The sequence below is a fragment of the Myxine glutinosa genome, chromosome 2 (assembly GCF_964187855.1).
Source record: "Myxine glutinosa chromosome 2, kmMyxGlut1.1, whole genome shotgun sequence".
Classification (NCBI taxonomy): Eukaryota; Metazoa; Chordata; class Myxini; order Myxiniformes; family Myxinidae; genus Myxine; species Myxine glutinosa.
This window is the reverse complement of record NC_136262.1, coordinates 99417534-99430257: the sequence shown is the minus strand read 5'-3', so window position 1 is coordinate 99430257 and position 12724 is coordinate 99417534. Positions and strand designations below refer to the sequence as shown.

At 41.5% G+C, this 12724-nt stretch overlaps 1 protein-coding gene across 1 annotated transcript in view; it reads right to left on the bottom strand.

The window, feature by feature from the left end:
- The window catches only part of LOC137421520 (ras-specific guanine nucleotide-releasing factor 2), a 139154-nt gene extending 127504 nt beyond the window's left edge, over window positions 1-11650 (bottom strand). The window contains exon 1 of the mRNA XM_078771347.1: window positions 11206-11650. Coding sequence (XP_078627473.1) covers window positions 11206-11466 — 261 coding nt within the window. The 5' untranslated portion in view covers window positions 11467-11650. The remainder of the gene's footprint in view (window positions 1-11205) is intronic.
- Window positions 11651-12724: the final 1074 nt, after the last annotated feature.

Below are 12724 nucleotides of genomic sequence, written 5' to 3'. Positions count from 1 at the left end.
CAAACCGAGTAAGCCACACCCCGGACAGACACCCAACAGACAGACAGACAGAATCATCTACGGCTATTATAATATAGATCATGAAACATTTACATTTTGTAGTCCATTGTATAATTTAATTAAACATAAATGCAAATTTCGCATGTGGAAAAAGTAAGTACACCCCTACATTTATCACTACTTCAAATACCTAAAATTAGAATCAGGTGCACCAGCTCAGGTGCAAATGATAGAACATCGTTAGAGAGGATCTTGGAGGAACCTGTCTTGTTTAAACCTCAGATATTTAGTTTGGTTTGCTCTTTGTTGTTGAAGTGTGCAGCGTCACCATGCCTAGATCAAAAGAGCTCTCTGATGCCTTCAGAAAGAAGGTTATAGATGCCTACGAGTCTGGGAAGGGATTTAAAAAGATCTCCAAACAATTTGAAATCAATCATTCGACTGTCCGGAAGATCATCTACAAGTGGAGAAGATTCCAAACAACTGCCAACTTGTTCAGGCCAGGCCGCCCCAGCAAGTTCAGCCCGAGAGCAGACCGCAAGATGCTGAAAGAAGTCTCTAAGAACCCCAGAATGACATCATGGGACCTACATGTAGCTCTTGCCACTGTTGATGTCAAAGTGCACGAGTCTACCATAAGAAAGAGGCTGCACAAATTTGATCTACATGGGAGGTGTGCCAGGAGGAAGCCTTTGGTGTCCAGAAAGAACATCAGGGCAAGACTAAAGTTTGCCAATGAACACATAGGCAAAGACCAGCACTTCTGGAACAATGTGCTCTGGACAGATGAGTCAAAGGTAGAGCTATTTGGCCACAGTACCAGAAGACATGTTTGGCGAAAACCAAAGACAGCATTTGACCACAAGAACCTGATACCAACTGTAAAGCATGGTGGTGGAAATATTATGATTTGGGGCAACTTTGCTGCATCAGGGCCTGGGCAGCTCACCATCATAGAATCCACTATGAATTCTTCATTGTACCAGAGGGTGCTTGAGGATAATGTGAGGCCATCTGTCGAAAAGTTGAAGTTCATCCGAAGGTGGACCTTGCAACATGTTGAAGCTCAACCGAAGGTGGACCTTGCAACATGAAAATGACCCGAAACATACCAGTAAATCCACCAAGGAATAGCTGAAAAGAAAGAAATGGAGGGTTCTGGAATGGTCAAGTCAAAGCCCGGATCTAAATCCCACCGAGATGTTGTGGGGGGATTTGAAACGAGTTGTGCATGCCAGAAACCCCTCAAACATCGCACAGCTCAAAGAGTTCTGCATGGAGGAGAGGGCAAAAATTTCTCCCAGTCGATGTCAGAGACTGGTGGACAGTTATAAGAAACGTCTACTTGATGTTGTTTCTGCCAAAGGGGGCAATCCCACCTATTAGAGCCAAAGGTGTACTTACTTTTTCCACATGTGAAATTTGCATTTATGTTTATTTAAATGATACAATGGACTACAAAATGTAAATGTTTCATGATATTTGTTGTATTATATCACCTTTATCTATCAATATTGTTGAAATGAAGATCAAATAGCTGTATGTTAAAATTTGTTGAAAAAGTCAAAACTTTACATGGGGTGTACTTACTTTTTCACGTGACTGTACTTGTGTGCTTCCCTCGCTCTCTCTCCCGCTCCCTTTATTGTATGCTTTGTGTGTCCGGTTTTTGTTTGTGATTGATGTTAGCTCCCACATGAGCCTCGATCTTGCATACAAAAAAAAAACCAAAAAAAAAACACGACTGTCAGCCTCATGTGCACCTATGAATACTGCTGCTCGCTACTGGTGCCGAGTGTGTGGCATCGCCAACATCTCACACCCAGACATTAGCAAGAGTGGTTTTATCAACAGAACTGTGCCCCTTAAATGAAGGCATTATCCAATTATCGGATAATCTGCACGATAGTATAATTACGCAGGATTGCTTTTCTGCAGATGTTGAATATTGTTCGCCAAACTACCTTGGGATGTACAGGTATCAGTGAGCATCCAGTTAAGTGTATACCCATTAAAGTAAGGGTGCCTGAATATTACGTTAAGTGGAAAAATGGGAGAGGGTGGCAAAATGAGAAAAGGAGGGGAAGTGTGTGAGATAGCAGAGAAAAGGGTGACGATATGAATTGGGGAGAAGGAGGAAGAATAGCTGAAGAGGTTGAGAGGATAAGGAAAGGTTCCCATACAAAGGGCACTCGTTTCAACTTTCCTATGACTAGAGATTCCGCATTGTAAAATAGAGGAAAGATTTCAGCTCTTCCACAAGCGTACATTCCGTATCGTAGTGAAATACGCAGTTTGGTGGCTGTCCGTCTGCCTGACCGCCATATATTCGGTCGTTACTTATCCTATCTCAACCAAACTTGCCAGAGGGGTTATGGTGTCACATGGTGGAGGGTGGAGCAACTTAATTGGTCCCCCTCTCCCCACAGGGGTTTCCCCACCTTGGACAAACGCTGTGTTAAGGTGTATAAATAGGTTATTGTGGCATTTTGCGTGACATCAAATTAACGATTTAGTCAGTTCTGTCCAATGCAAGATTGCCTTTTTAAACAGTTGCTGCTTTTGTTTAACACTAAACTGAAAGAAATTTGGAGGAAATCTGACATATTTGAGGCATTCTATGCTTATTGCATCAGCCGTCTCAAATAGCTAGCCCTTTGGGTGTGATCCCAGCTCGGTCCCAGAGGGAGGGAAGTTCATCGAGAGAGATATCGGTGATATATTATGGGAATGGATCAAAAGGCCAAATCTTACCTTTTAATCTTAAGAGTTAAGAGATACAAAAAAATAAAACTGAACTGGTTCAAGCCATAAAGAGAAAGTGGGTTTTCAAAGGAAAATCAATATACATCAGTTTGTGTACATCAAGCACATTTTCGCAGATTGAGCATGTTTGGGACATAGCAGGGTGGAGAAATCAATAAGGAGGATAAACCATTACACACCTTCCCCCTGCCAAAAGCTTTCATCTGGAAGCTTCCAACAGCCATGCACAGAACCATCCGGCACACACAAGCAAAACCCAAAACAATATAAATGTTAGAAAATAGCTCCAGATTCCCAAAAGCATGACAATCACATTATTGAAGAACTAGACCATGGAGGCAGCACGGTGGATATAGTGGATTCAAAAGAACACAGACATGTCTCAAGCTCATTTCATCATTGCCGGATTAGCGATTGTGCAATTTGCTATGAAGGCATTCAAATTTAATGAGAAAATGAAGGAAATTCCCGACTACGATAGGAAATGATAACCACTCCAGCAAAGATACCAGGCACAAGCTGAAGTTGATGCGACACAAGATAAAAGTGCTTTTTATTTACTCCATTTTGCTTGCACATCTCGTGATGAAAGCGATTACACGTAAAGTTAATCCACAGATTGTCGAGTCAAGATCAGATGTTTATGAGACATATGCTGGAAGTTTTAACTCTGTTCTTTTATATAACTAGGGCATGCCCGTACTATATCTATATCTAAAATTATATCCCCCCCTCTATTTACATGAAATGGTTTCGTTCATGAAATGTTTTGGTCCATTCGCAACGCCAAAGCGAACGGCGAACGCTTTACATGAAATGGTTTGGTGCATGAAATGTTTTGGTTCATTCGCAACGCCAAAGCGAACGGCGAACGGCTTGCGAGTACAGTGACAATCCCCCCGGGGTTTTTATTAGTTTTAAAACATCGTTTAACGCCAACATAGCGCCAACATAGTTTGCCGACGGGAAATAAATGAATACGCTCTCAAATGTGCCATCCGAGGCAGAGTGTGTTCGTCACGTTCGGCACACGCGATAGCTCGCTGCTCTCTGATTGGTTGAATCGTTTTTTGGACATAGCTCGGTAAGTAATTGTCCGATTAATATGAAACCTTGAAAAGGCACATCCTCGGGTCCCCAGCAATATACCTGGCAAGTTTCAAGTATATCGGACCCGTGGTTGTCGAGAAACAGCGGTCACAGACAAACAAACGTACAAACGTACAAACAAACACACAGAGATTACTGGAATTATAGATAGATGTCGAAGCACGTGGAGGAGCTAGAAGACTGGACGGATCAAGATGTAACAGAACAAAAAGAACAGTAGAAAGAGATGGGGGACGACACACCAGTAGCATCGTTGAGGGACAAAATAGAGGGAGACTTGGAGAAATCAGGGATGTGGGGAAGAATGAGGGTGAGGGTGAACAAGAAGGATACAGCTGCAAACTCTCAGGAAGGAAAAACTGGAAACTTGGAAAAGAGGTGGACTTATGGGGGGAATAATGGAAATAGAAAAGATCATAGTGGTGGATGGGCAATAATCTGAGAAGGTGGTGAACAGCCGTCTTGAACACCTGGAGGGAGGAATGAGATTGAAGAGACTGTGGGAGTTGGTTCGACAGGTGGGAAAAAGAGCAAGGAATGATCGGAGGTTAGCAGGGATTCTGGATACCAACAATTTTTTTAAAAACAATACTTTACTTCCGAATTTTTAAAATCCTTCAGTTGTTCTCTGTCTCAGACTTTCGTAGACCGAGGGCAACTGATTAAAACTAAATAGTACTCATAGAATACTTACCTTGCGCAGTCTTCATAAGGACTTGGAGCGAGCCAACTCCTCTGTTTTTTTAAAGGATCTTTTACTTTTATCCAATATGGCTGTTAGACCAGTGATCGATGATGTCACTTTCATCAAACTATATTTCCCATGGGTAGTTAATCAATTCGTTAAAGTTTCGCATTGATCGGTTAAGCGGTTTCAGAGAAGAATATTTTCAAATATTTTTAGCTTAGATCCAAAATGGCTGCCCAACCAAGTGACCGATGACATTATAGGTTTACATTCTGGCCTCCGGCACCTATGGAGGTGGAGATTTTATTTAAAATGGCCATTGTTGTGTTAGATGTCTGCCGAGTCTGAGAGCACCACCAGTGAAGGTTTTTCCCATTTATGCATACCAGGCATATTGCCCAAATCTGTTGTAGAATACCCTCATGGTATTCGTCAATTATGTACAAAAATATTGCGGAATTCTTTTTATTTAAACTTATTTGATTGTCTTTTTGAAAATATATTTTCGCATTACAACGTGCACTTAATAAATCACTTAAATAATCCTCCTCAAGAGACTATGCACATCATGGGAGCCCAGTTGCAACATATTGGCTCACACATCGTTGTAAAGAACCAACACTGGTGCAGAATTTTACAAATACCAATAATGTAAGACTAATGTTGAGTGGAGGAAGGTGGATACATTAATACCATCAGGGTGCACATGAGTGAGGCAAGTGTTTTTATGCCTCCGCCTCCGAAGGTGGCCGGAGGCATTACGTTTTCGGGTTGTCCGTCCGTCCGTCCGTCCATCCATCCGTGACCTCGTTTTTCTCAGCAACCACATAACATATTGAGACGAAACTTTCAAGGTAGGAGTGGAACCCATACAGAATGTTTTTATGATAATTGTGAAGCCATAGGTCATGTGTTATGGCAGCCATCTTGGATTCAATGCAAATAATACAAAAATATTTCTTGGAAAGCACTGAATGGAAAAATTTGAAACTTGGCACATTGTCAAGTACTCCAAATGGGGAACAACAGCATGATAATGATGACATCATAGGTGAAGTGGTATACCAGCCAAAAATGTTTTAATCGAATTCCTTATCTTAATAATCTGAAATTGCATGCACATGATCTAAGACTCATTTGTATTGAAATATTAAATTTATGACATCATAGGTCACATGGTTTGGCAGCCATATTGGATTTAACCGAAAACCTAAAAAAAAACATCTTCTCCCAAACCACCAAATCGATTGACTCGAAACTTTACGTGTGTCATTGACTAGGCATGGCAATTAAAAGATGATCACGAAAACATCATTGGTCACATGGTGTGGCAGCCATATTGGATTGAAAGAAAATATTAAATAATTATATCTCTGAAACCACTTACCCGATCAATGCGAAATTTTACAAATATCATTCAACACCATTGTTGCATATCGTTTGAAAATGATTATGTCATAGGTCACATTGTATAGCAGCCATCTTGTATAGAAAAACGAACCTTATCTGATCAACACGAAACTTCACAAACGTGATCCCCTACCCATTCATATGCAGTGTACTTTTTTTTAAGGTCATATGTCATGTGGTGTGGCAGCCATATTTGCTTGAAAGCCGATTTTTTTTTTAATCCCTCTTTGAAACTGCTTCACCGATCGATGTGAAACCTGTCATGGCTGGTGAAAATGTGATACTTGAAAACAGCTGAAGTGATTTAAGTCAAACTTGTTTATTTTTCGATCAGTGAACGAGGGCATCTACCCATTGTTGAACTATGCAGAGGCATATTGGCAACACAGTCGCATTGCTCTAGTTTCACATAATTTCAAAAGCAGACATGTATTATTAGCCCGTTCCTGACACAGCAGGAGATGGGGTTTTGTAATCACTTCTATGTGTCTGTGTGTGTGTGTGTGTGTGTGTGTGTGTATACAGTATATATATATATATTATATATATATATATATATATATATATATATATATATATATATGTGTGTGTGTTGTGTGTGTGTGTGTGTGTGTGTGTGTGTGTGTGTGTGTGTGTGTGTGTGTGTGTGTATATGTGTGTGTCTATCCCGGCCGTAACTTTTTTTTTTACCATTCGAGTGATTGTCATCTAATTCTCACCAAAGCTTTATTATAATATGGAGAAGGGAAATTAATAATTTGGTCAAAAGGTCAAAGGGTCAAATGTCAGCGTCACATAAAATCATAAATTTTCATCCAATTGACCTCAAATTTAAATTTACCATTTGAGTTTTCTTATCAAATTTTCAACAAGGCTTTATCATGAGATTATGGAGAAGGCAAATTAATAATTTGGTTGAAAGGTCAAAGGTCAGTGTCACATAAAATCGTCAATTTTCATCCGATTGACTGGAAATTTTCGTAATTTGCATATTGGGTCACTGATTTGGCTCACCAATCAAAAGCTAGAAGCTGATTGTTTTTTTGTTTTTTTTAGATGTTAAGGTTAAAAGCAAGGTTGCATAAAATCACCAATTTTCACCCAATTGACCTGAAATTTAAATAATTTCTACATTGGGTCACTGAATCGGTTCACCAATCAAAAGTTACAAACCGATTTTTTCTTTTTAGATGAAAAGGTCAAAGTTGTGTAAAATTGCCAATTTTCACCTGATTGATCTGAAATTTAAAGAATTTGAATATCGGGTCACTGAATTGGTTCAGTAATGAAAATGTAGGAGTTGATTTTTTTATATTTTTAGAACAGGTCAACGGGTCAAGATTGCATGAAAGTCAATTTTCGTCCAATTGACCTGAAATTTAAAGAATTTGCAAATTGGGTCATATAATTGGTTCACCAAGCAAAAGCTAGACGCTGATTTTTTTTTTTACATCTAAAGCTCAAGGGTCAAGGCTGCATAAAAATCAACAATTTTCATTTTGTATTTAAAAATAAAAAAACTTTTTTCGTTATTTTGAGAAGAAGATATCTGAATACAAACGGACGTGGATGGGATTTGCATTTTTAGATGCTTTCTAGTTTCAATATCCGACATTAACAATGTGTGAAAACGTTCTCATTTCTTTCACAGGTGTTTTAAGACACAGGTAATACAATAAAGGATCATATTAATGCCGAACAAATTAATGATGATTACTCGATTTTGATTTTTAAAAAATCATTTTTTTTATAGATGTACAATGTGTGATTATTTAAGGTATGCAGGACGAGTTGGAAGATGTTTAAAAATAATAATGATAATAATAATTTTCATATTAAACGAAATCAATGGATTATTAAAATTACATCTCACCATGTACCCAGAAGAAAATTTCAATTCCTTAAAAACAATCCGAAGTATTCCTATAATGAGTTTGATCAGGCAAAGAAATTCTCACTTTTTATAAATACCGGTACTTTATAGTTGGAGCAAAATGAACTGCACAAAACATCACAGTCCTGTAGTTCAAAGAGTTGGATGGAGCGTGGGAGTGAATTCCACAGATGAGAAAAGAAACAGCAGGAATATTAGAGAAACAGAGGAGCTGCCGAGTTTATCGCTCATTTTAGAGTAAGGTTTGGAAAAGGTAGGAAAGACTTAAACTCTTCCATAGCCTTCTCCTTTTTTAACGGCTACAATTATTGCCACGTTTTTCTGGGGTTGGCCGGGGAAACTTTGGCCAAAGTCTTTCACGAATCGACTGGCCAGGCCTGACATTCGACTAAGGTTAGGGCAGGAATTTGGATTTTCTTCAGGGAGCCAGCGATAACTCGCCCAGTCTTCGCAAAGGACACCGTGGGATCTTAAACGTCATAATCATGGCAGACAGGACACCTAATTTAACGTCCATCCAAGAGACAGCACATACATTGATGACTCACCTTGCCTATGAAACACCGGGATGAGTTTATAGGTGGATCGAGATTGAAACCCAGGCTAGGCAGATTAGAGGCAAGTGTGCATACCTCCCAGCTATCCTGCCAGCCCTCAAGCTCTTCCAGGTACTATATTCTGAATATTTAAAAATGAGGGAATATTTCAGCTCTTATATGAGCATAGAAAAACACTGAGAGAAAGGACACTGAAAACACTCAGAGCACAATGAGAAAAAAGTATATGACAGCACTCCTGAAGTTTGCAAAAAGGCACGTGAAAGACTGAGATTCAACTATTTGGCCGAAATGCAAAGTGTTACGTCTGGCAGAAACCGAACACAATTCATCACCCATCTAACACCATACCTATCGGGAAGCATGGTGGTGGCAGCATCATGCTATGGGGATGCTTTTCAATGGCAGGGACTGGGAGACTTGTAAGGATAGAGGATCAATGAATGGAGCCAAATACAGGCAAATCCTTGAGGAGAAACTGCTTCAGAGTGCAAAAGACCTTAGACTGTGGTGAAGATTTACATTCCAACAGGACAACGATCCCAAACATACAGGAAAAGCAACACTGGAATAGCTTCAGAACAAGAATCTGCAAGTCCTTGAGTGGCCCAAGCAAAGCCCAGACTTGAATCCCATTGAGAATCTGTGGAAAGACTTGAGGATTACTGTTCATCGACACTCCCCATGCAACTTGACAGAGCTTGAGCAAATCTGCAAAGAAGAATGAGAGAAACTCCCCAAATCCAGATGTGCAAAGCTGATACAGACATACCCAAGAGGACTCAAAGTTGTAATCGCTGCCAAAGGTGCTTCTACAAAATATTGACTCAGGGGGTTGAATACTTGTGTGAATTAGATGTATCTGTATTTCCTTTTTTATGATTATTTTGTAAAAATTTCTAAACAAAAAAATTCTACTTTGACATTATGTGTAGATCAGTGACAAAAAAAATCTGAGTTTAACCCATTTTAACTTCAGGCTGTAACACAACAAAAAAAGTCAAGGAGCGTGAATATTTTCTGAAAGCACTGTAGCTCTTCAATGAGTACAGATTTTGCATATTGAAAACGAGGAATCATTTCAACACTTCTATGAGCCTAGATTATTTATAGTAAAATGCAGAAAGTATTTCAGTTGTTGGAGGAGCGTAGAATCTTTATATTTAAAAAGGATGAATATTTCAGCTGTATGAGCATAGATTCTGTATCTTAAAAATAACACTCATTTCAACTCTCCCTGACCAGATATTCTGCATTGTAAAATTGAGGAAATATTTCAAGTCTTCCATGAGTGGAAATTTTGTAGATATTAAAACAAAGGAGGATTTCAGCTCTTCCATAAGTGTACATTTTGTATCATACTAAAATAGCCAATTTGGTGTCTAACCATCTGTCTGACTGCAATATATCCGGTCGTTACTTAGCCAATCTCAAACAAACTTGCCAGTGGGCTTAAAAGGTCACATGGCAGAGGATGGAGCGACTTCATTTGTCCCCCTCTCCCCACAGGGGGTGTCCACCTGGACAAAGGCCGTTTTAAGGTGTATAAATAGCTTATTGTGGCATTTTGTGTGGCACATCAAATTAACGATTTATTCACTTCTATCCAATGCAAGATTGCCTTTTTAAACAATTGCTGCTTTTGTTTAACACTAAACTGAAAGAAATTTGGAGGAAATCTGACATATTTGAGGCATTCTATGCTCATGACATCAGCCGTCTCAACCAGCTAGCCCTTTGGGTCATAGGTAGGTCCCGATTGCCTTTAAGCTAATACAGTTGTTTTAAATGGGTCTTTATGCAAGAATGATTTATCCCATTGCTTGTCCAGATTTTCTAGACATTATGTCACACACACACACACACACACACACACACACACACACACACACACACACACACACACACACACACACACACACACACACACACACACACACACACACACACACACACACACACACACACACACACACACACACGGCAAACTCAGAATGCGGACCTCATTAAATTATTATTATAATACTATATACATTCATGCACACACAAACACACACACACACGTTCTCCATGCTTTGTGTACACACACCATACACACACACACACACACACACACACACACATACAAACAGATGCACAAACACACACACACAAACACAGACACACGTTCTCGATGCTTGGTGTACACACACCGTCTTTATGTCTTATGTGCATGCACACCGTGTTATCTATGCTTTATGCACACACCTTTTTATATGTATGCTTTATGTGCACACCTTACACACCAGCATGTTCTTTATGTTTTATGCGCATAGCATGTCCTGAATGTCTTGTGCGCACACACGCACAGCTTGTTGTCTATGCTTTATGCGCACACACGCACACAATGTTCTGTATGTCTTGCGCGCACACACGCTCATCTTGTTTTCGATGCTTTATGCGCACACACGCACACCATGTTATGTCTGTCTTTTGCGCACACACGCACACCTTGTTATATTATCTGTTTTATGCGCACACACGCACACCTTGTTATATTATTATCGATACTTTATGCGCACACACGCACACCATGTTCTGTATGTCTTGTGCGCGCACACACACACACACACCTTGTTATCTATGTTTTATGAGCACACACGCACACCATGTTCTGTATGTCTTGTGCGCGCACACGCACACCTTGTTATATTATTATCTATGCTGTATCTGCACGCACACCTGTTGCACCCCACATCTCGTCTTCCCGGTGCATATATCGCGCATTTCCCCAAACCCACGTGTTTCCCGCTGGGTTCTCGCGGCGCGAGTCGTGGCGATCCCACCCGCCGGCACGCACTGCCCTCCAGCAGGTAGACCGCGAGGGGTCGGACGCTGCTCTCGGACTCGAAGCAGAAGAGTAGGTTCTGGTAGAGCGCGAGCCATCGGCCGTGCCACCGGCTCCCGTCGGCGCTGTGCTTACGTACACGAGTCCCCGCACGCCGCGCACGGCATGCCAGCGCAGCAACGTGCAGGTCGTTGTACCGGAGAGCGCGCTGCATAACCGGCTCGGGCTTCCTCGGGTCCACCCGTCCCGCACCCGGTGCTCCGCTTGGGGTTCTGATCGTTGCGCCCAGCGCGGTGCGCGTTTCACACCCTCGGAGCCGCTGCTCTTACCACGAGAGGAGTCCCGACTCGCTGGGTACGGGGGGCTCCGGGAGGTCTCCGGGGTTCAAGGTGATCCGGCCGGAGGGCGTCGCGCTGTGCCGGGGCCGCTAATCCGGGCCAAGCGCCGCCGCCCACCATCTGGCACGTCCCGCCGGGCCGTCCAGTCCACTCCCTCCTTCTCGCCGCCTCGCTCCAGCCAACCGGTGTCGCAAACACGAGAAGCTCGGCGTTAATTAAGCCTGTTCGATCCAGCAATGTGTGCAGCTGAATCCCATGATCACGTGGTTCATCATCGCATTATTGCAATTACCATCTCGGTGATGCCACCAATTATCATCCTTTCCGAATAGATCCGCGGAGTTGTGGGATCTGGATGGGGTCAACCAGGTAAAAAGAAACCATTTATAGAACACCTATACCTAGTGTGCATCCTCTGGAGTTTCGTTTCATACGACCAGCCCAGGTAGATCGAGAATATCAACAATGGACGACCAGTCATTGAAAAATGAAATGATAAACAAAACTATCCTGAATTCACAACCGAATCGGCTCCCCACTCTCTCCATCCATGATCCATCCAACATATAATTTCCATCTCTCCCCATCTCCATCTTCTTCTCTCCAAGCGCAAATGCGGTCCTTCCAAAGCTGGCTCACAGAAAGGATTACACGGGGTGGTTTGCCTTTACCTTCCCAGAGCAGGAATTTGTGATTTATTTAGGCTGCCGGCGATAACTCGCTTACTCCATTTGAAAGACATCGTGGGATCTTTAACATCCCATAATTATGGTGCTAGCAGATAAGACAGCCGTCTTAACGTCCATCCGTGGGTCGCCCGACCTGCGATGCACCAATCGGACAGTTTATAGTTGGATTCGGGAATCAAACCCAGGCTAGACAGCACAAATGTAAGTACGTTACCTTTGACCCCAATCCTCCAAGCAATCACATAACCTCTTAGATTATAACATCTACCAATCATTCAAGGAACGATAAATAAAAAACCGAAGGATGTTTGTGCACAGCACGATACTTTCGAAATCCAAATAAGAAATAGTTGCCATGGAGACAGTCACTTGGTCATTTGGAAAATTTGACCTGTCAAGTTTTTTCTTTAGTGATGGCTTGTTGTGCACAACAACCTTTTGACCT